The sequence below is a fragment of the Homalodisca vitripennis genome, chromosome 8 (assembly GCF_021130785.1).
Source record: "Homalodisca vitripennis isolate AUS2020 chromosome 8, UT_GWSS_2.1, whole genome shotgun sequence".
Lineage (NCBI taxonomy): Eukaryota > Metazoa > Arthropoda > Insecta > Hemiptera > Cicadellidae > Homalodisca > Homalodisca vitripennis.
Genome location: NC_060214.1, coordinates 126,678,217 through 126,703,314, shown reverse-complemented (window position 1 = coordinate 126,703,314; position 25,098 = coordinate 126,678,217). Strand labels below are relative to the sequence as shown.

Genomic DNA, 25,098 nt, shown 5'->3' with positions numbered 1-25,098 from the left:
GTTGTTTTTTTTTATTTATACCAATTTTATGCCTCATTGTATGTGTGTGTCAACTGTATTATTTATATTCAACAATTTTTCAAGTGATTCAATTAATTAAATCTTTTCCTCTGATAAAAGATATTGTGTAATTTTATTTGTAGACCAGTTTTAGAGTTGCCAAAAACGGTATTATACAAGTAATTAAACATAAAATAATTAATTTTAATTTTTCTTGTTCATTCTTGCTATTCACATAAAATTCTAATATCATGTACATTTCAGAGACTAATAATGGTAAATAAATGCATCTGAAATATGATAGTTACATATTTGTTCATATATTGTAACCGATATATTACTTTGAAACACATCAGATATGTTACTTTGAAACGTAACATATATGTTACGTTTATACATATATACACATACATATATTAGTTACGAAACATGAGAGGACATTTTTGCCTGTTATATACGCATCTGACCAACATGATTGTCAGATTGCATGATAGTTGTTGCATGTTTTGTTTTGTGATGTGTTTAACATTGTCACAAAATTGACAAATCATTTTATAAACAAGGATATCAATTGGCTTTCAAAACCCCGAATAACCTCGGACTTTTAATCAAAAACAAAAGCAATTCAACAAACCAAAATCAAAATTCAACAATAGTGGAGTATACAAATTAAATTGCAACGATTGTCAATCCCACTATATTGGACAAACCGGCCGATCCTCCAAAATTAGATTTAATCAACACATAAAAGCATTGAAAACATCATCAAATTCAAAATATGCAGACCATTTAAATAACACTGACCATACATGCACTAACATCGAAAACAATCTTGAAATTTTACACACAAGCAAAAAAATTTGCATATTGTCTACTTTAGAACATTTTGAAATTTACAAAAGTGCCAAAATTAATCATAATATATTATTAAATGACAAAGAATTTCTAAAAAAATTTATTATTTGATAGACTTTTAAACAATATACATTGATCACACATAAAATGAAATACAACAAATTTAGCCACCAACGTAGTGAAAAAACACATGACAATTTGGTTTTAATTATTTCTTTTCATAATTTAACTTAACCTTAGTACCTGAAGATAAATTCCCAGAATTTGAAATGTACATTGTACGAAAATAAAAAGTTTTAAAAGGTTTATGATTACATACATATTTATCAAACACTTTTCGAGGCTACATCTGTAATATAGTTTTTTAATTTTGTGTAAATGATACATTAATTCCCAAAATCCATTCCTATACTTCAAAAATTATCCTATACAAGACCTGTATACATGTCCAAGATACCAGTACACCACTGGGATCCGGTGCGCACCAGGACCCACAACCTTCCAGGGTGCTTGGCAAAGCCACCAGCACACCAATACCATCCTTCTACTGGGATCCGGTGCGCACCAGGACCCACACCCTTCCAGGGGCTTGGCCAAGTCACCAGCACACCACTACCATCCTTCTACTGGGATCCGGTGCGCACCAGGACCCACACCCTTCCAGGGTGCTTGGTCAAGCCACCAGCACACCACTACCATCCTTCTACTGGGATCCGGTGCGCACCAGGACCCACACCCTTCCAGGGTGCTTGGCCAAGCCACCAGCACACCACTACCATCCTTCTACTGTGGTCCGGTCGCTGGTGTGCACATTCCATTTTGTAATCCCCGGTAATTTAATTTTGTTAATTTGCTTAAATAGTACTTTTATACAAACAAAAATAACAGATTAAACTAATTAGTAAGATGGCGTAACGTGACGTAAGATGACGTAACATTACGTAAGATGACGTAACGTGACGTAACGTGACGTAAGATGACGTAACATTACGTAAGATGTTGTAAGATGACGTAAGATAGTGTAAGATGACGTAACATTACGTAATATGACGTAACGTGACGTAAGATGTTGTAAGATGACGTAACATTACGTAATATGACGTAACATGACGTAAGATGACGTAACGTGACGTAACGTGACGTAAGATGTTGTAAGATGACGTAACGTGACGTAAGATGTTGTAAGATGACGTAACATTACGTAATATGACGTAACGTGACGTAAGATGTTGTAAGATGACGTAATATTACGTAAGATGACGTAACGTGACGTAAGATGACGCAAGATGGCGTAACATGACGCAAGATGACGTAACATTACGTAAGATGGCGTAACATGATAGAGAGAGAGAGAGAGAGATAGTAGACAGGGGGGGAGGGACCATTGATGAAGTAGACCAGAAGAAATAAATCAGTAGTTTTCACTTTATTACAGTTTCATATATAAACATCTTAGCAACAAAAATAATGGATCAATACAATGTTAGTGACTTCTCTAAATAAATTAGATATAACAGAAAAATTAATTTTATGTACAGTCAATTTAATCTAATGTGAATAAATCCATTGAAATGAAAGTGATCTCGTAAATATCACAGTTTAACCACTTTCAAGCCCGACCTAACTTTGTAAAATACTGAAAATATACAATTAACACATTTAAACAGCTATTTAAAAAATTGAAAGTCAAGCAAGCTGAACTAAGTTTTAAAACAACACTTATTCGATAAGCCAACACAAGTGAATGTTGCAACTTCAATGTGCAATAATAAACAGGATAATGTTTATGTACAAGTTATAAACAGTTTTGTTATTTATACTAAAATATAATATACAATGGAGGGAAGTTGTTTATTTACAAAATGACATCATTAATACTAAAAACAGGAAAGGCCTAAAATAAGTTAAGTACATGATCAAACTTTTCCCCATGATTACAATTATTTAGACTTTTTGTGTCTAACGATGGTAAAAGACAAAACTTCTATTAGGTACTAATAAATCATGGGAATAGTAACTTTTATGTAGCTCATGATGCATTAATAATTTAAAAATCTAAACATATATAATTTTTATAGTTATCTGTTAACCCTTTGAGTGCCACGGGTATTTTCCGAAGGCATATGCATAAAGTGCCACGCTGTTTTTTGCATATTTGTAAGCTTTTAGGAAAAAAGATGTTGCAAAATAACTACCAAACAGATTTCCATCATTTTGTTAGTGTTTCTTTTCTTATTAAATGCAGAATATGATACTGTTGCAAATAAAATTTGATTTATAAAAATTTCAGTATTTATAAAAAAATTGTTTTACTTTAGTATAAAAAGTTAAGTTTCGACCTAATTTGAGTGTATACGATATTTTTATGATTTCTTTTATTTATACCATGATAAAGGCCATATAATTCTAAATAAAACCCATGTGTAATATCTTATTCTAGAATTTTAAAAACATGGCATTATATGTATTAACAAAATGCTGCCCGGTACCGACATTTTATAAACTGTACTTCATTTGTCAGAGTTTAGAAATTACTTAGTAATGATGTAGTTTTCCCAATAAATCTAATAAAACATCAATATAACACAAATAAATATGATTAGTAAATCTAGAAACAAATACTTGTTAACATATTTACATAAAAGTTTACATTTACTACATAATAACCCTAATAAGATTTACACTGAAAATTAACGTTTTTCGCTTGGACACAACTCAAATCACTACATTACTTTTGTAAAGAAATACAGTAAAATACAGTATAAGTTACTATTTTATTTTGTATTTACTCAAATGCTTGGTTATCGGCACATAAACAACAAGAAAGGCCGTTACGCAACACGGTACTCGTCCGCTACGTCGCGTGACTGGAAGAGAAAATCATCGCACAGGTACTTCGGCATTATCACAGCCTACTATTTTTGGAGGAGTTTTCCTTATCAGAGATCAAAATAAACTTCAGTTTTCCTTATCAGAGATCAAAATAAACTTCAGTTTTCCTTATCAGAGATCAAAATAAACTTCATTATACGTTCCTTCTTCCACAATGAATCGAAAAATAATCGATGAGTCATACTTCCTATCTCAAAATCGTATAGACACACGAATGACCTGACATTTTCGAATAATGAAACGTTGTTATTATAGTTTTTGATTTCATTGATTGTTGTAATAACTTGTAAATTCCAAAATAGGTTAAATAAAGTCAGTTGTTTTTAATACTGTAATTTGTTTTGTCCCCGATAAGGAAAACTCGTCCAAAAATAGTGGCTTCTTGATAAGTACCCTAACAACATAATTTTCACAGATAAAATAGAAGAGAAAGAACATAAAACTCGTATTTATTGATAGTTTGGAACCTATTGAATACAGCTGTCTAGTTATTTGGCCAAAACAATCTTGTACTATATAAATATATTATCGAAATACGAAACGTCAAAATTGGCGACGCACTGGCACTTTATGAACTTACTTTATGAACTTTTCGTACCATCAAAATTAGCGACGCTGTGGCACTCTAAAGGGTTAATATAAACTTAAAATACAGGACATTCTTTGCGTACAATAAATAGTTTAAAAAACAAAAACAACATATTTTAGAATGATTTACACTATTTCAACCCTTCTACGCAGTTCAGTGTGCACAGTGGTCACTACTGCAGGACTGTTTTTACCAAAGCTGATATACAAAAACACAGAGGTGCTCAATTCGATCAGATCTTCAATATTTCAACCCTTTTAGAACGACGAATATTTTTGTAATATTTTCTGTTACATACTTTTGAAGTGACACTATATTATTTATACTTTTTTCTGAAGAAGACGAAGGTGAAAATAGTGAATTGCAAACATTTTTATTGAAATTAAAACGTTATTAAGTACGTACAAGATGTACATATTATTTTTCTTATCATGTAACAACTAAATTATCTAAACTATAACATTACAAAATAATAATTGATTGTGTGCACAATTATGAAAAAATGTTTTACTTTAGTTTTACAAATATTTTTGTTGACCGTTAGTTTACTAAAAAAAAAAAAATAATTTTACTGTTGGAAAGAACATTTCTCAGTTTCTTAATTTATTTTCTATAAGAATAAAAAATTACATGTTGACTGATTGGAATATAAGGATACAGTCGCCTATCTGACAGCTGTTACGTGATGTGGAGAAGATGTAAATGAATAATACTACCAACATGAGTGCATATTTGTAGAAAGTTCAAGAACATACGTTGGCAGAGAGAATCGTCATCTTACAATGTTCTGTGACTCATTAATATTAAAACAAGCTACTCTGTTGTTATTTTCGTCAAGACTAGTGCAGGCTATTTGTAACCTAGCCTGGCTGCTCGTCCTAAAAGGGCTAAATCTCATATGGAACTCACAATCAATTTATAATGATATTTATATTATATAATTATTTTTGTCAGCTTAACCATCGCACAACAAAGAAACGTTCGTTGTTCATGCAGCAGTCAACTCCGCTGTCCTGAGCCGTCACCTTTATACCTCAGACAGAATGACATGGCATAAGTAGAACTAAGATAACTGTTACATACCACGTTGAGGGATTAAGCCAATTTAAATTTTAATCGAAAATAGAATTAATAATGGATTGGTCTTATGGAAATGGCATTTCACAGCTAATTATGTTAATAACGTGACGTGTCTTTATCAAGAATCTCCCCAGGCCAATGGTGGCTTGTGAGTTTAACTCTTTGGACATTTTTCTTAACAGTTTTACTTGACCACAGAATTTTATGGCACCACAGAATGAAACCACAAAAGCCCAAGGCAGTTCTTCCGGAGATTATCAACGTCCAATACCGATAAACGTTTCACAACAAAAGCTACATGTGTACGAGGCTGTATTTCATAGTTATTTTAAATATATTTCTGGCTCTCAATACATTCTCCAAACAAAGCACAATCTATTGTTCTTTACATGTCAAAAAGTAAATTGAACTAACAACAAATGACGGTCCAAATCTTAACAACCTTGTTATGTGAAGTTTTCTCTTTACTTGTTTAATACTTGGTGTATACGGCAGATAGATTTACACAATCTTATTTCATACAGATTTCTTTCTAGAATAACATTTTTTCAGTATTTATTGTGATATCATTAGACTTATAACAATTACTTTAACTGAAAATTATTTTTTTAACAATGTTTTACATTTTGATGCAAATTGGTGTAAAATCTGTTAAATGATTTTAAAATTAATGTTGTATCGATTTATGATAACTTTGTCAACATTAACAGTATTTTATAATTAATTATATAAATGTGTGTACACAGATGTTTGGTCTTTAATATTTATTTTAAATAAATGTCTAAGCTACTAATACTCTTCATTTATTTACCACTATAAATTATTATTTAAAATATTAATTTAAAACATTTCATTGTTGATATACAGTTTTATTGTGAGGTTTTAAAACATATTTCGCCAATGACAGACTCGGAACTGAAAGGCAATAACATCAGCACCTTGAAGGAAACAGGATTTTTCCGGACATTTGCCATCGTTCAGTGAAACAAGAAAACAGTAACACTACGTTTCGAGATCTGCAATCTGATCTCTTCTTAGAGTTTCCTTCACAATCCTTCCATCGTCAAAAATAACCTTCAAACAAAGAATCAGCACCTTGTTTTTTTAGAGGAAAACATGTGTAACTAAACAATCAATTTGGAACAATTAGCGAAAAGGCAATTTCCTGTACACATAAACAGAAATCAGTTGCATTTTGAGTTAGAATTAAGATTTATTTCACAGGGATGCTACAGGTCAGGGAAAAAAAAACAGGACTGGAAATCAGGGAAAAGTCAGGGAATCCGGTCTCAAGTCAGGGAAAAGTCAGGGAATTTCGACGTTGGTCAGGGAAAAATAGAAAATCCCTTTACACAAATAAACTTACTGCCGCCGCGATCATTTAATCAGATCATTTAAGTCAATCTTTTTGTACGTATTACACTGTGTTCACTTTATTTTTTGCTTTTTTATATTTGCCACCCTGTTAGCCTCAAACACCGCTTTTTTTCCACCCATTAATTGCCAAAAACCCTGGGAATTGCGTCGAAAAAAGTCAGGGAAAAAATGAAAAATTTGGTCGGAAATCAGGGAAAAGTCAGGGAATTTCATTATTGGACTCCTGTAGCAACCCTGTTTCAGCTAATTACAAATGCAAACTGAATCAATCAATTAAATCTGTATATAACGCATTCAAGTAATATTTTAATTAATGTCTCAGCTTAACCGTAGAACTGGCAAAGCATTTTTGGAATCTTTGCAAAGTATATTTAAAAAATAGACTTTATATAGTTACCCCACATTGTTTGGCTACTGTTTTTTTTTTCAAAGAAATACTCTTTGATTTTTTTGATCATATTCATACTTTGTTGTAACTTTTTAGGCACACTTTTTATGAGTAGAATGAAAATAAAAGTATGTTGTTGGACTAAAGTTCCTAGTCGAAATCTCTTTTATTTATCTAAAATGTACATCTATCAGGATTACAAATAACATTGCATTAATTGTATACAGTAAAAATGAAATTTTAAATTAGTAAAAGTCTATCAAATTACCAAAGAGCGAGAATTTTCTTGGTTATCAATTTGAAGATGAGTTGGTCTACAGGAATTGTAGTGATTTAAATGAATAAATTTGTTTATTATTTTATTTTTACTGTTCAATCATGTTTAAAATGTTTTACGAAAAATAATTAATAATAACCTCCACAAAAAGTGCTGTAAGTTTCCAACAGACTCGTACACGAGCCTTTCGCCAAAATAGAAACTCTCCAAACTACGTTGTACAATAAACAATGTAGCAGCACAACAGGTGAACAGATGACTAGATTGTAGCCAGAGAGATGTAGAAGACAACAAAATGAAACTTCAGTAAAAAATGTTCAACCTCAATAATGACGCCAGAAAATGATGTTCCATATGAAATGTTCATCACCGACGACTGATTGCTATTATTCATCAAAGTTTATAACTTATGTTTATGTTGAGCTTATATTGGCTACTGTTAACTTAATTACATTTAAACACATAAACCAATATTTAATCTTTTATTTTTGTGATGTGTCTGACGAAGATAGCCTTGCTATCGAAAGGCCTCACAAAATAAAAGTTTTAAATATTGGTTTGTGTTTATATGTAATTAAGTAAACTTATGTTTATGTATACGTCAAGTATCTTATATTCAAGTACTCAACATATCGTTCTTAATCCAATGATACATGGATTACAACATTTGTATGCAATAAAATACGTTTTAACGAACCTTGTTGAAAGGACTCGCTACGAATATTCAGCCAGTTCTAGGGTTACAGCTAATTGGCATAGATTGATTTAGGGGGGTTCGTGGCAACAACATTTCGAGCTTGCCCGTGCAAGCTCCGAAATCAAGCTAAAGGGAAGTATTTTATTTTGAAAACTATTTGGGATACACTGCGAAGTGTTCAGGATTAGTCAGTCAGCGATTTGTCGCAGGAACAGTGTCAGTGCATTACGATAAAGGAATGGTGCTATAATAATTATCAACTCAAGGCACATCCATCTTGAGTATCGTTAAGTTCAGTAAGTATATCTAGCATCACTCTATACCAGGGGTTATCAACCTTCTTGAACCTACAACCCCCTTTTTGTGTCTGAAATTGACGACCCCGACCATAAATTGCAACTGAAGCAGGGAGCGAGGCGTTCAACACCACTAAATAACTAGAGCTCGTACCATGTAAAATGTTGTGGTTTTATTTTATGGTATTTCCTCATTAAATATTTATTCTTCCACTAATAAAAAGACGACAGTAACACCGATAATACGTAGGCCCAAATGTGAAAACGAAATCAAAATATGACATTTTTGATCGCATTTAAAGCCTGCGGATGAGCACGATCAGCATGTGTGATATCTTAGGACCTACCGCGTGGTGCCGATGACTTGGTCTTCTGTCTGCTCATTCTAACCTGTAAGTTTCTTACTGTTCACGTGTTTATTTTGCTGTTCTGAGTTAGTTAAAGTTCTAAGGAACACATTTTTCAAAAGAAGTGCTTCTTTGTGTAACAAGGCAGATCAAACTAAGAAAATTTAGCAAATACTACAAATCTTATTTGAAGTTCTGGAAACCAAACATCATAGATTCAAGGACAAACAGGTAAAGCTTTCTTCAACTAAAACTTAGCTTTTGTCTTTCCCCCAGGTTGAGAACCCCTGCTCTATACAACTGCTAATCACACAAACGTTTACTCTGTAACCATCGCTTGCAATGCAATCCACAAATATGTCCAAACGTAAGCTGCTTTACGTCTCTTACTGTAGTTACAGTGTAGTATTGCAAAACTACATAAAATGAGTCCACCCTTTTTTGCAGTTAAGTTAACTTTTTTTGTCAGTCTTCAAAGGGTCGATAATATTTAATAACGTCATTAATTCCAATACATACACGGTACAGCTAACTTAGGTAATAATAAAATCGAGTTACCAGTAGTGTTAAATAATTATTAATATTAGATTTATGCTGTAACTTTTAAATACTCTATTTACCAGTATATGCCACATTATATTTAAGTTTAACTTAATTCATGAATTTCAATTTGTACTATTTCACTTTATTTTATCATAAAATGACAATGCAATTGCAACTTTTAGCTAAATGAAATAAGTATAAAAAATAAACAATACATAGAAAATATATACTTGTAAGTATACAAATCCATGGTAAAATGTAAATATTTATTAATTGATTTTATTGGAAACAAATAATACTAGTTACGTTTGTTTTTTAATTACCATAAATAAATAATGTTATATTTTAAATAAAATAATTTTTAATTATTGTGTTATTAGTTCATCTTGTATAATCCTTCATTTTATATTATTTTAATTGAATTTGTAGCTGAACAAATTAAATATAAATTTAAGTAGTAAAAATTCCGTAGCACATGGAAAACATTTATATTTCATACTATACAATCGTGACACACTTATAAATAATATAAAATGTTTATAATATTTACAAACCTTAAAATAAATACTCCTACTTCAGGCTTTCAATTTCATTAGATACAAGATACTTATTACAAGTATAAAATTACTACGATATCTCTTGATTCAAATCATTAATATAAATAAATTATATATGACAATGATGAGTCAGTTGTGTTTTATTGAAGCCACTGTTGAAGAAGTGGCCACCACAGTTTATCCGAGTGAATATTATGTCGGTATTACTTTAATAACTGTTATGTACCAATTAAACGGATGATCCTGTATTTCTCCTCAAGTAATTGACAAGTAAGGGGAGAGTTAGGCGGAAGGTGTCAGTTGTCATTGCCAGCTCTCGGGGGGGAAGTTGTTAACGTCGGCTTGGTCTTGTACAGGAGTCCCGTCACAAGTGTAGCTGATCCGGATACGCATCTTCAACATCGTCTACAACACAAGAACAAGACACGTGATTGGCTAGAAATTACATAGCTCTTTAAAAATAAAACTTGAAATAAATTTATTTACTAAATACAAAGTAAAGAAGGTTCTCTGATGGTTGAGTCAACCTAGAGTAGTATCTTCTGTCTAATGATACTACAATGACTGTCAGGGTATAAGATCGTGACAGATGTCTCCAGATACGGACATCTCAAATGGCACTGAATCGCAGTAATGTTGCTGTTGAGTTGTGCACAGCTAATGACCTTGTTTTTAACGAATCAAAGACCAAGAAATGTCCTTACGCAGTACGAAAGATCGATTGTCAGCATTTCCCAATCTTGACTTTTTAATGCAGTGGAACACTCGGGTGTTGTGGTTGACAGTAGATTATCGTGGACAGATCATGTTGATAAACTGAGTAGTGCCCTCTTTGCAATTAGAAGAGTTAAGCATGACAGCACAGAGGTTGACTGGAGGAACAGCTGCAGGGGTGATTTTAAAGAATTGTAAATAATGACAGTTCCCGACTCCTGTGTGCTGGAAGTGATCTGCCTTGCATCCTCACGACAGCTACAGCACCACGGGGAGACTCACAACTACCAGACCAGAAGTGCCAGGGACTTTGCTCTGCCAATTAATCACAGTTGTCTTTGCCTATCGTACTTGGCCTTCATACACTGGAGCCAAGTATTTTATTGTCCTTCCTGATATCATCAAGAGAGCTGACCCAATCACCTTTCAGAAAAAACTTAAGGCGGGTTGCTTCAACGAACCGTTCTACGTCCATAAGTGAATTTCTGGACGTACCGAATTTTGCCATGCAAAGCTAAGTTCTGGACTGCAATTATTATTACAATTACATTGTATCAAGTGACACCATTTTCAATCTTGAAGATTGTAAATATAAGCGTACAAGATTTTCAAGGGAGGCGTCAGGGAATTAGAATAATAAGAAAGTGTTGAAGAACACGGCTACAAGGAATTCTCGTAATGCTCACATGTCAGTTTGTTTATTGTGTAATTATTGACGCTTTCATGGTCAAAATCAAAAATGTTTTAGCAGTGTACTGAAGTTTGTTGTAGTAGGCCTAAAATTGGCTAAATTATTGCAAAATAAAATATTGTACAGTGACCATTATATTAAATATGGATTCATTTTCATTGTTAAAAACTGTTGTTATTTACCTCAGTGTTATTTGCAATGTTATTTAGAGTATAAAGCCACACGGCCAAGGCGTTTGAAACTGTACTGAAAGTTTTCGAATGGAAATGAGAAAGCTGTTGAAGTTGCATCCACCCCTGCAGTTATACAACGAATCTGAAGGCCTTGTATCACAGCATTTGGTATTACTTAAAAATTAAATTGTTCCAGATGTTGACAGAGAGCTGGAAGTTTAAGTTTACATGATCCATTCCGGAACAGGCAATCAACATGACATGATATTCTCAAGTACTGACGGAATTTCAATACAGGGGTGTTGAAGATTTTTGGTTGATATCTCTTCCTGTTTACCCGCAAGTGGTTTTAGAAGCTGCAAAGTTGTTACTACAATTCTCATCCACACACCTCTGTGAGTCTGGATCTTCAACATTGGCTTATCTAATTTCAAAACGTTGAGCAAGACTCGACATGGAAAGTTACCTGAGATGTGCTTTTGTGACTGGTTATAACTGTGACTACAACCAGAACCAAACTTCTCACAAAGTGATATAAGTTACTTTGTGTCAGTAACTACTTTTGTGGATTTTGTTAAACAAGATTTGTTTAGTAATCTGTTTCATTGATGTCTTAAACAGACTTACTAGTGGGAATAAATGTAGGCAAAGACTGTATATTCAAAAATGTATTTGAAGTAATATTAAACGTTTTGTAAAATATGTATCAAGTATTTAATTTTAAAACATGCAAGTCTAACCTGACCTGCAATTCCCAAATGTTGGTACATGCATGGTGGTGTGTGTTGATCACATAAGGTGATGTTGGCAGAGGGGAGGCACAAAGCCTGCTGTAGAGAATGACTCTGGAGTATGCATTTACACTCTTTTAGCACCAGATAAACATGCATACCAAACAACTTTTATACCTTCACTTACTAGAAAAACTGCACAGTACACCAATAAACATGTGTTTTGTAAAAGTTTCAGAAAAAAATATTTTATTTACAATTTCTATGTAATACTTACTGTATGGTACCAAAATATTTCGTATAAAAATGCTCCTTCTGCTTATGTAAGTTTTAAATAAAATTACAAGAAACATATTTTTTTTATAAAATTTAATTTATACACAATTGACAAAATTAACTAAGAAAAAAATTAAAAATAACTACTTTCACAGTGGGAGCAACTCATTATGAGAGTTCAATTCATTTCCAATATTACTATTAATGTATAAAGTGTGGACAACAGCTCATAGACAAACACAGTTACTTGCATTCAGCATCACAGCTGAGAATGAGGTTACCACGGCAACATCTGAGAGTCAAAGACATATAAAATCTTGTTTTGGTTTACTAGCTAGGATAGTCGAGAGGCAGTACACTGCTGCTAGATTTGTTTCTTCGGTTACACAAACAGCAGTTAATTGCCGTTTGTTCCTCTAAAAGGGTTAAATCGAATTTAAGGTACAAAATAATGTCCTGGAGAGGACCTACAATGGATCCAAAAAGATCCCTCACTGGTCCCAGTTCCTAACAGAATTGCTGAACTTAATCTTCATAGGACCTAGAGAGTAAGAGTTACTATACTGTAATACATTACAAACTCACCCTGTTGGGGTTGATGACCTTGATAGTCTGTGTTTATCTGGCCGCCAGGACTGATCACAGTGCCAGATGGTGGTTGCATTTGTAACTGGAATGTCTGCAAACAACACAACATTTAATACTCAAACAAATCTCAATTATCAAGATACTGTTCAGACACTCTGCATATAGTATCTGTACACACTAAAGGACATAAGAGACATGAAAGAGACCATGTGCTCTCGTTATATGTCTCAGTTACAGTGTGTGTTTAAATTTGAATGGCTGAGATTTCCATGAGTGTGATAATTTGTTTAGGTGTTACAACTATTTATTTTTTTTTAATATCAGTTAGTAGCCAAAATGGTACAACTTTAAGAATTGTTGACTTAGTGGCTGATCTGCAAGTTCGATGTGTAAAAGTAAAATTAGTTTACATTAGACAAAATTCCTCTTCTCATTACTTTGGTTTCATCCTTCTTCATGTGATGATTTTCTGACCAGGAATATTCAACAATTTTAGACTTGTAAACCCTTTTCTTGTATTGTCATTTGTTCTTTAATTCCAACCAATGTTTATTGGGTTGTTTGTTTCACATATATATATTAATCTCCAATCTTCAATTGTTTAAATTAAACAGTTTCTATATTCCGGCGCCGTCTTCAGTTATAAATATAAATTATAAATAGGGCTATAAGAGCAAAATACAACATAAAACATCAACACGGAAAATGAAAATTAAGAATGAATTATGTAGAATGGTAAACATATGATTTGAATTTATATATTCACTTTGTTGACTAAGTCACCTTAAACTTAATCCATTTGGAAATTTTGATTTAGTGACGAGTTGATGGGCTTGTTCCATGGTTCTAAGACTGTTTGTACTTATATTTTCTTATATTTTTCTAATTGGTTTCACTGAATATGTTTCTTCAAATGTTTTAAGCCATGTGCCACTACAGGTTGCTCTGTCTTTTTATGTTTATATGCATACCTGTGTCCTGTCATCCCTGTTCTAAGAGAATTTATTGTTGAGCCAATTTAATCTTTAGGGCATAACTTGCACTGAATTTGATAAACAATACTTTTTGACTTCAAATATACTGTATGATTTTTGTGTAGAACTACTTGTAAATGTTTTTGAAGTAGAGCACATGTTGCAAAACTAAGCACCTGGGTTTATTGCAAGGATGTGATCCAACTGTTTTCTTGGTCTTTGTGCTTAGGTAATTTTGGATGGACTAAAATATCTTTCAACACTGATGGTTTTCTAAATCTTATTTTTGGAGTGTATTCGAAAATGTTTTTAGTTGAAGCAGAGCTGTCCAATAAATTGTACGCTACTCGAAGTATATTGTTAATTTTATAAAGTTCTGGGTGGTATTTTTGTTAAAAATTTTGGATCATTATTGTCAAATTTAGATTTATTTGTTCCAATTGATAGTGATTTAGTGTTCGGTTTGTTGTTTAAAAGTTTGCGTGGATAACCCCTTTTGGAAAATGCTGATCGTAAATTATCAATATATTGTTCTAAGTGATATTTTTTTTCACTGCTTAAATTTTGGGCTCTTTTAGCTAAACTTTTGAAATGGCTTTTTTGATATGGGACGGATGACAACTGTCATAATGTAGATGTTGGAATGTGTTGGTGTTTTTTATATTGATTTTAGTTTTTCAACTTCTGATTTTCAATAAAAATATCTATATCAAAGAAAATCACAATTGAATCAGATATTTCCCACGTAAAACTTTAAGTTGCAAAAAGTGTTCAGTGATTGTAAAAATTTTTGTAATTGTTCATTACTATATGTCCATATCATGAAGATATCATCAATGTAACGTTCTTAAAATATGGGTTTTTATGGTTGTTTTTCTAGAAATTCATATTCAAGCTTGCCCATCACAAGATTAGCATAAGAAGGAGCCATTCTTGTTCCCATGGCTAGTTCCTTTTTTTGCTGTAGATAAAAGTTATTTTGAAACCTAAAGCAATTCATAGTTAGAATGAAATTTATTAATGTTAAAAGAAAATCTGACGAAGATAGTGTTTTTTGGATTGTTTGTTTAAGTAGTATCTGACAGAATCCAATTCCTTGTTGGTGTTCAATATTTGTGTACAATGATTGAACATCGATTGTTACTAATTTAGTATTTTCAGGAAGAGGTTGAGCTACATTTTTCACAAGGTGCAAAAAATCATTACTATTTTTCACAGAAGAAGGAAGATTAGTCACAAATTTTTTTAAATGGTCATCAACAAATGAAGAAATTCTCTCAGTTGGAGAAGATATTGAAGCTACAATTGGTCTTCCTGGTGGATCTGAAATATTCTTGTGGATTTTTAGCAATATGTAGAATGTTGGTGTTTTTTGAGATTTATTTATTAGTAAATTGATGGAATGATCACTTAAGTTTTCTTGTAAGGCATTGTTCTTTATGTATTTAGATATTGTTTAACAAAATTCTTCATTAAGATCTCTATTTAAAATTTTTATAAGAAGTTGTGTCACTCAGTTGTCTTTCTGCTTCAGTAATATAATCCTTTATATTCATTTTACAGTCCCATCCCCCTTGTCAGCAGAAAGTATTATTATGTCCTTGCTATTTTTAAAAGAATTTATTTTTTTTGCTGCAGTTTTGTTAAATTATTGTAATCTGAAGGTGGCTTAAATTTCAAGAGAGATTTGTGTATCTTCTCATCTGCTTCTTCATTTTTATTGTTATTTAAAAAGTATTGATTTTCTTAAAAACTCTAACGCATCAGAAACCAATTTTATATGGTTGAATTTTGGAGTTGGTGCAAAGTTAAGCACTTTAGTAATAAAATCAATTTCATTTTGTTTTAAAGTGTAGTTGGATAAATTAATACAGTTTGTTTTAGTAAGGGAATCCTGTAGTCCATATACCGTACATGTTAAAAGTATTAACTTTAGGTACAATTTAAAAGAAAACTATCTCAGTTACAGCATTGAAACTTTGTATGCCTTTTTTTAATGCTTTTTAAAGTATAGTTAACCTATTTTAAACTTAATTACAAAAAAAAAATATTAGTAATGATTTTTTTTTAAATATACCAAAAAAACACACAAATTTTTTTACATAATATATTTTTTTTACAGGACTTAAAAGCAAATTATCTTAAATAAAATAGGTTAAGTCTTTTGATAATGACTTAAATAAAATACACAAAAAAAATCATGCAGATAGCTTAAAAAGGTTTAGTAGAAAAGTGTACCTTCGTGTCAGAATGTGTGATTTTTCAGGAGAGCTCAAGAACTGTACGGTACCCCTTGCAGCCACGCTAAAACATTCCAGGATCATACTTTTTACTTTCTTCTTCCTCCTTGTCTTCTCTTTTTCTCTTTAGGTTTCTTTTCTGCTTTCTTTTCTTCTCAGTAACATCCAAAGCTGCTTTGTTGGCATCTAAAACTCGGTTCTTGTCGATTTGCTTCAGGCCTACAACGCAGTTGCTTCCGGCATCACCACACAGCTTTTGCAACACTTCCACTTTGCCAAGAGCACCACTGTTGAATGTTATAATTGAATCCAACACTCCAATTTTTAAGGTATTGAGCCCAACAAAAGTATTTTTTGGAATTCTGGTCCAGATTACGTTGTTGAAGGACTCGTTAGGGTTCTGTGTTCGGGCCGTGCAGGCATTTTCTGAGTAGGTTAGTGTCCGACAGGTCTTGGTAAATTGATTTTATTTCTAATAAAATAGCCTCAGGTACTGAATGCTTATGATGGTATACCTCACCTGTCACTAAAGACTTTTGGTACTTGCACCAAGACTGTTCACCTTTTGGGCATAGTTCATGGCGAGGTTTCACGTCGGTTGAAAGTAAATGGAAGTAGGTTGCCCAAACAGCCTTCCTCATTTTTTCAACGTCATCCACATTTTCTCGTATAGCTTTGCCATAGTAGGTCTGTACACTGTCTATCAATGCATCTGTCAGCCTACCACGTCCAGAGAGAGGTTTTCCGTCAGGTAACTTATGGCCACGCAACTTAGCCTTCAATCTGCGCAGCCGACTTCCCATTCTCTTCTGGACGTGTCCTACACATTCCAACTTCTTAATTTCAACCTCATCACCATAAGGCTTAGCTTTTTGTACTGACAAAAAAGCTGAGCTGTCACCATCTCCTAAATAACTTGTGTATCTTACACCAAGGTTTTGTTCCGAGCGCCTGAATACCTGAATAGCAGCTTCTACCTCCATACCGCCGCTCGGCCCGTCATAATTCTTTGAGCACTGTTCTCTGTGTGTAGGGCTGTTTTTAGTTATTTTATTGCATGAACAATATTTTGTCAGTGAAACAGCATCCAAAACTTTCCCTGTATCCATACTCGTGACAGAAAACACGCCATTCAAAGATGTATGGCCACGTTCCGTCAAAAACAGCCGCTATGTCGGTATTACCCTCGTTTTCTACAACTGCTTCATGGGCTGCTTGTTTCATTGAAGCAATAGAAACCTCTTCAACAGCACTATGAATAAGTTTGTTATAGGCTTGAAACCTACTTGGTGGCTTTGGAAGATCCAACACTGAACAAAATACTTCTGCCGCAGCCTTACCTTTACCAATGGAACGGAAACCATATACACAACGCACATTTATGTCAAAAAAGTCCTGCTCAGTCTTCTTGCTGGTATAAAATTTATTTTCTAGTCCACAGTTATTGCAACTAAGTACAAACTGTACAGCCAGGCCTTTACGGTTAGCAGGAACTTCACTAATTTCTAAAGAAGCACTTCCACAGTTAGCGCACTTTGTGGATGCCAGTAAACTTTGGTTCAAAAGTTCTAAATTAATTATGTAGTTTCCCTTAGTGTTATTTACAGGAAGGTACTCAATATCATCAGCACACAAAGAGATGTATTTACACTTTATTTTAGAAGCAGAGGTATTGGACTCTGGCTCTGGATTAGGCCTAAAACTATCAGGAATGTTCTCCTCTGAAGTAGGGTTAGAAGAGTTTAGTACATCACTATTATTCTTACTAGTAGTAAACTGATTACCTTTGAATCTATTCTTACCAAACTTCTTGGCCCTAGGCATTTTGTAAGAAACTAAATAATAATACTCACAACAAAATAATTACAAACAATATAATAATATTCAGAAAGTCAACACAAAACTCACAGTGCAAAACGAAAACAAAGCTCATTTACATAAGTAAACAAAACACAACACTCATGAAAATAAAAACATATGCTTTTAAATTAAAAGCAGATTAGCCAACCTGACAAAACTAATTGTGTAAAATAACCTCTGTGTCACTAGTATTATGTATAAAAGTGCAAAAGTCAAACTCGTTGCGATGCAACTGAAATCAGACATTCGTTACTGTGTTGTTTGTTGTTAATTATTTTATTTTAATTATTAATAAGTGCCAAACATACATGTGTTATATATCATTTTGTTCAGAATTATATGAAGAATAAAAAACAATTAAAAACAAAAAATTCTTTTTTTAGATTTTTTTACTACAAGGTTCCCTTCTGTATTTCAACTTCTGATTTTCAATAAAAATATCTATATCAAAGAAAATCACAATTGAATTAGATATTTCCCACGTAAACTTTAAGTTGCAAAAAGTGTTCAGTGATTGTAAAAATTTTTGTAATTGTTCATTACTATATGTCCATATCATGAAGATATCATCAATGTAACGTTCTTAAAATATGGGTTTTTATGGTTGTTTTTCTAGAAATTCATATTCAAGCTTGCCCATCACAAGATTAGCATAAGAAGGAGCCATTCTTGTTCCCATGGCTGTTCCTTTTTTGCTGTAGATAAAAGTTATTTTGAAACCTAAAGCAATTCATAGTTAGAATGAAATTTATTAATGTTAAAAGAAAATCTGACGAAGATAGTGTTTTTTTGGATTGTTTGTTTAAGTAGTATCTGACAGAATCAATTCCTTGTTGGTGTTCAATATTTGTGTACAATGATTGAACATCGATTGTTACTAATTTAGTATTTTCAGGAAGAGGTTGAGCTACATTTTTCACAAGGTGCAAAAAATCATTACTATTTTTCACAGAAGAAGGAAGATTAGTCACAAATTTTTTTAAATGGTCATCAACAAATGAAGAAATTCTCTCAGTTGGAGAAGATATTGAAGCTACAATTGGTCTTCCTGGTGGATCTGAAATATTCTTGTGGATTTTTAGCAATATGTAGAATGTTGGTGTTTTTTTGAGATTTATTTATTAGTAAATTGATGGAATGATCACTTAAGTTTTCTTGTAAGGCATTGTTCTTTATGTATTTAGATATTGTTTAACAAAATTCTTCATTAAGATCTCTATTTAAAATTTTATAAGAAGTTGTGTCACTCAGTTGTCTTTCTGCTTCAGTAATATAATCCTTTATATTCATTTTACAGTCCCATCCCCCTTGTCAGCAGAAAGTATTATTATGTCCTTGCTATTTTTAAAAGAATTTATTTTTTTTTGCTGCAGTTTTGTTAAATTATTGTAATCTGAAGGTGGCTTAAATTTCAAGAGAGATTTGTGTATCTTCTCATCTGCTTCTTCATTTTTATTGTTATTTAAAAAGTATTGATTTTCTTAAAAACTCTAACGCATCAGAAACCAATTTTATATGGTTGAATTTTGGAGTTGGTGCAAAGTTAAGCACTTTAGTAATAAAATCAATTTCATTTTGTTTTAAAGTGTAGTTGGATAAATTAATACAGTTTGTTTTAGTTAAAGCGATATCTTTAGATTAAAAACAATCATCTATGTTCGCAGTTGGTTCTAAGTCATCAAAAAGTGATGAAATATTCAATATAGCATTCTTAATTGAGTCATTTGATGGGTTCCATTGAAGAAGCTGGTTTAACCTTAGAGGTGGCATTGTAAATTCTTTGTAGTGGCCAACTGATCGTGTATTTTTACTGTATATTACTACCTCAATTAATGCTCCAAACTAAGCATATTATACATAATTTTTTTCATAAAAAGAACACAGAAAAACAACTTTTTTTTCTTGTCATAAATTTTTGAGGCTGCAAAAAGATTTTAAAAACTAAAAAAAATAAATTTTTATCCTTGGATTCCATTTTGTACTTGACCTGAGTATAAAACCTAATAAAATACGTTATTATTGTAAAGTATAATTCTTCATCTTTCCAAATATACGATTTTTATCACAATCAGATTATATTTACTCCTTCAAAAATAAAGTAATGCGAAGCAACGTAATCGGTCCGGAATTCCGGCGCTACCACTTAGACGACGGCCGACCGCACCTGATATCCGGCACCTGCCACTTCTAGAGTTAAAACTTTACCAAACCTTGTTTTGGGTTCCAACCACGGTTTTAATGTTGTTTTTTCATCCTATTCTTCTAATTTTTTCCGATAACCCAAGCACATAAGGGATTGCCATGGAAGTAAATTTTTCTTTTTCATTATTTACTGACTCAAGATGTCTTCTATGGTTTCTTTTGCACTTATTTATGACAAACTCAATGTATCAGTTTTTTTTAGGGTCCAATACATTCTTTTATTTCTTCTTTTAGTCTAGCTTTGTCTGAGCACAAACCCTCTACTCTTTCAAATTTTGCGGCCAAAATGTATGTATTTTATGATAATTACATTAACCACCCTTTCTTTCACTGAACACCAATCGGCAACATTCTTAAATCATCATTTCTCCTTGAGTTCATCACCAAAGGATTAAACTACTTGTAATTAATTTATTATAATTAGAATCAGCACTTACAGCTGTTATGTATAAAAATTAGTAGGCAATAAAATGTTCCTAGATGAAACATAAATTTTACCTTTTATCCAATAATCTCTGATGCAGTAAAATTCAGCATAGTCGATTAGTGAATATCATCAATCAATTCTCAGTTCCAAGTCATTTTAAAGATTCCATATATCATTTTGAGATATAGCTTCTAATATTATTCCTAGCCAATTTGAACCAACACAAAATAAATAAATAGTAATATTTTATTATAAATAAATAAAAATAATTTAGCCCAAAAAACTATCTGTTTTTCTATCTATCTTTAAAGACAGCTTTAGCTGTATATCAGTGTAATGCATTGTACCTTGGGTACAGCTGCCTGGAAGAGAAACTCAGTGAACGGAGACTGAGCGTAGTTGTTGGCTGCGACCTGGATCACAGTCGTGGAGGGGGTCTCCCCTAGCCTCTCCAGAGTAAACAGTAACCGCAGACCGTTCTTCTCATAAGCTACCAGCTCAGACACTGCAACAACAGGATGAAATAGAGTACAATGGATCACAGTCGTGGTGGGGGTCTCCCCTAGCCTCTCCAGAGTAAACAGTAACCGCAGACCGTTCTTCTCATAAGCTACCAGCTCAGACACTGCAACAACAGGATGAAATAGAGTACAATGGATCACAGTCGTGGTGGGGGTCTCCCCTAGCCTCTCCAGAGTAAAACAGTAACCGCAGACCGTTCTTCTCATAAGCTACCAGCTCAGACACTGCAACAACAGGATGAAATAGAGTACAATGGATCACAGTCGTGGTGGGGGTCTCCCCTAGCCTCTCCAGAGTAAACAGTAACCGCAGGCCGTTCTTCTCATAAGCTACCAGCTCAGACACTGCAACAACAGGATGAAATAGAGTACAATGGATCACAGTCGTGGTGGGGGTCTCCCCTAGCCTCTCCAGAGTAAACAGTAAACCGCAGGCCGTTCTTCTCATAAGCTACCAGCTCAGACACTGCAACAACAGGATGAAATAGAGTACAATGGATCACAGTCGTGGTGGGGGTCTCCCCTAGCCTCTCCAGAGTAAACAGTAACCGCAGGCCGTTCTTCTCATAAGCTACCAGCTCAGACACTGCAACAACAGGATGAAATAGAGTACAATGGATCACAGTCGTGGTGGGGGTCTCCCCTAGCCTCTCCAGAGTAAACAGTAACCGCAGGCCGTTCTTCTCATAAGCTACCAGCTCAGACACTGCAACAACAGGATGAAATAGAGTACAATGGATCACAGTCGTGGAGGGGGTCTCCCCTAGCCTCTCCAGAGTAAACAGTAACCGCAGGCCGTTCTTCTCATAAGCTACCAGCTCAGACACTGCAACAACAGGATGAAATAGATTTCAATGGATCACAGTCGTGGAGGGGGTCTCCCCTAGCCTCTCCAGAGTAAACAGTAACCGCAGGCCGTTCTTCTCATAAGGTACCAGCTCAGACACTGCAACAACAGGATGAAATAGAGTACAATGGATCACAGTCGTGGAGGGGGTCTCCCCTAGCCTCTCCAGAGTAAACAGTAACCGCAGGCCGTTCTTCTCATAAGCTACCAGCTCAGACACTGCAACAACAGGATGAAATATAGATTTCAATGGATCACAGTCGTGGAGGGGGTCTCCCCTAGCCTCTCCAGAGTAAACAGTAACCGCAGGCCGTTCTTCTCATAAGCTACCAGCTCAGACACTGCAACAACAGGATGAAATAGAGTACAATGGATCACAGTCGTGGTGGGGGTCTCCCTAGCCTCTCCAGAGTAAACAGTAACCGCAGGCCGTTCTTCTCATAAGCTACCAGCTCAGACACTGCAACAACAGGATGAAATAGAGTACAATGGATCACAGTCGTGGAGGGGGTCTCCCCTAGCCTCTCCAGAGTAAACAGTAACCGCAGGCCGTTCTTCTCATAAGCTACCAGCTCAGACACTGCAACAACAGGATGAAATAGAGTACAATGGATCACAGTCGTGGTGGGGGTCTCTCCTAGCCTCTCCAGAGTAAACAGTAACCGCAGGCCGTTCTTCTCATAAGCTACCAGCTCAGACACTGCAACAACAGGATGAAATAGAGTACAATGGATCACAGTCGTGGAGGGGGTCTCCCCTAGCCTCTCCAGAGTAAACAGTAACCGCAGGCCGTTCTTCTCATAAGCTACCAGCTCAGACACTGCAACAACAGGATGAAATAGAGTACAATGGATCACAGTCGTGGTGGGGGTCTCCCCTAGCCTCTCCAGAGTAAACAGTAACCGCAGGCCGTTCTTCTCATAAGCTACCAGCTCAGACACTGCAACAACAGGATGAAATAGAGTACAATGGATCACAGTCGTGGAGGGGGGTCTCCCCTAGCCTCTCCAGAGTAAACAGTAACCGCAGGCCGTTCTTCTCATAAGCTACCAGCTCAGACACTGCAACAACAGGATGAAATATAGATTTCAATGGATCACAGTCGTGGAGGGGGTCTCCCCTAGCCTCTCCAGAGTAAACAGTAACCGCAGGCCGTTCTTCTCATAAGCTACCAGCTCAGACACTGCAACAACAGGATGAAATAGAGAGTACAATGGATCACAGTCGTGGAGGGGGTCTCCCCTAGCCTCTCCAGAGTAAACAGTAACCGCAGGCCGTTCTTCTCATAAGCTACCAGCTCAGACACTGCAACAACAGGATGAAATAGAGTACAATGGATCACAGTCGTGGAGGGGGTCTCCCCTAGCCTCTCCAGAGTAAACAGTAACCGCAGGCCGTTCTTCTCATAAGCTACCAGCTCAGACACTGCAACAACAGGATGAAATAGAGTACAATGGATCACAGTCGTGGTGGGGGTCTCCCCTAGCCTCTCCAGATTAAACAGTAACCGCAGGCCGTTCTTCTCATAAGCTACCAGCTCAGACACTGCAACAACAGGATGAAATAGAGTACAATGGATCACAGTCGTGGAGGGGGTCTCCCCTAGCCTCTCCAGAGTAAACAGTAACCGCAGGCCGTTCTTCTCATAAGCTACCAGCTCAGACACTGCAACAACAGGATGAAATAGAGTACAATGGATCACAGTCGTGGTGGGGGTCTCTCCTAGCCTCTCCAGAGTAAACAGTAACCGCAGGCCGTTCTTCTCATAAGCTACCAGCTCAGACACTGCAACAACAGGATGAAATAGAGTACAATGGATCACAGTCGTGGAGGGGGTCTCCCCTAGCCTCTCCAGAGTAAACAGTAACCGCAGGCCGTTCTTCTCATAAGCTACCAGCTCAGACACTGCAACAACAGGATGAAATAGAGTACAATGGATCACAGTCGTGGTGGGGGTCTCCCCTAGCCTCTCCAGAGTAAACAGTAACCGCAGGCCGTTCTTCTCATAAGCTACCAGCTCAGACACTGCAACAACAGGATGAAATAGAGAGTACAATGGATCACAGTCGTGGAGGGGGTCTCCCCTAGCCTCTCCAGAGTAAACAGTAACCGCAGGCCGTTCTTCTCATAAGCTACCAGCTCAGACACTGCAACAACAGGATGAAATAGAGTACAATGGATCACAGTCGTGGTGGGGGTCTCCCCTAGCCTCTCCAGAGTAAACAGTAACCGCAGGCCGTTCTTCTCATAAGCTACCAGCTCAGACACTGCAACAACAGGATGAAATAGAGTACAATGGATCACAGTCGTGGAGGGGGTCTCCCCTAGCCTCTCCAGAGTAAACAGTAACCGCAGACCGTTCTTCTCATAAGCTACCAGCTCAGACACTGCAACAACAGGATGAAATATAGAGTTCGATCAACTACAGTTTTTAAAGCTTAATACCGAAAAAACTAAAAAGATTATGAACGTGTATAAAGAATTTCTGCTCAATCTAATTAAAAAAAAATGTTGACACATAAAACATAAGAATCAGTCAAGAAATATTATAGATGTAAGCTTTTAATTGTTGTAATGCACAGCAAATTTTTCATAATTTAGGCCTACATGTTTATGGCATCGTTAATAATGCATTTTAACTGTTAAAAAGTTATATCTACATTCATTGCAAATCGATTTTTCAGTTTTATGTGTCTAAATGTTTTTAATTAGACTGAGCAACTTTTATTATTCTTAAACAAATTTCAAAATCTTTTTAGTTTGTACAGTATTAAGCTTTAAAAGTTTCAACCGGCCGCCATCTTGAAACCTGATAAAACATAATATTAATTTTTCTCTTGATTTGAGTCTGCAGGAAACACAATGGAGCCAAATTTTAGTTTTCTATATTTAATGTTTAATAAAAAATTAAAATTAAAAAAACATACAGACAGATAGTAAGCAAAAAGTAACAGAT

At 34.6% G+C, this 25,098-nt stretch overlaps 1 protein-coding gene and 2 long non-coding RNA genes across 3 annotated transcripts in view; all 3 read right to left on the bottom strand.

Annotated features, from left to right (window-relative positions):
* Window positions 1-3,646: 3,646 nt before the first annotated feature.
* On the bottom strand, window positions 3,647-3,935 carry LOC124367178. The gene is made up of 2 exons (XR_006922880.1): window positions 3,845-3,935; window positions 3,647-3,811 (listed from the first exon to the last, which is right to left on the bottom strand). It is a non-coding gene; the product is annotated as an uncharacterized LOC124367178 (long non-coding RNA).
* Window positions 3,936-5,598: 1,663 nt separating this feature from the next.
* Window positions 5,599-6,763, bottom strand: LOC124368260. The gene is made up of 2 exons (XR_006922938.1): window positions 6,512-6,763; window positions 5,599-6,354 (listed from the first exon to the last, which is right to left on the bottom strand). It is a non-coding gene; the product is annotated as an uncharacterized LOC124368260 (long non-coding RNA).
* A 3,050-nt stretch (window positions 6,764-9,813) lies between these two features.
* LOC124368365 (AP-1 complex subunit gamma-1-like) overlaps window positions 9,814-25,098 on the bottom strand; it is a 107,065-nt gene continuing 91,780 nt past the window's right edge. The window contains 9 exon segments of the mRNA XM_046825648.1: window positions 9,814-10,303; window positions 13,069-13,101; window positions 13,103-13,162; window positions 21,122-21,494; window positions 21,668-22,121; window positions 22,212-22,361; window positions 22,630-23,082; window positions 23,355-24,167; window positions 24,317-24,529. Coding sequence (XP_046681604.1) covers window positions 10,202-10,303; window positions 13,069-13,101; window positions 13,103-13,162; window positions 21,122-21,494; window positions 21,668-22,121; window positions 22,212-22,361; window positions 22,630-23,082; window positions 23,355-24,167; window positions 24,317-24,529 — 2,651 coding nt within the window. The 3' untranslated portion in view covers window positions 9,814-10,201.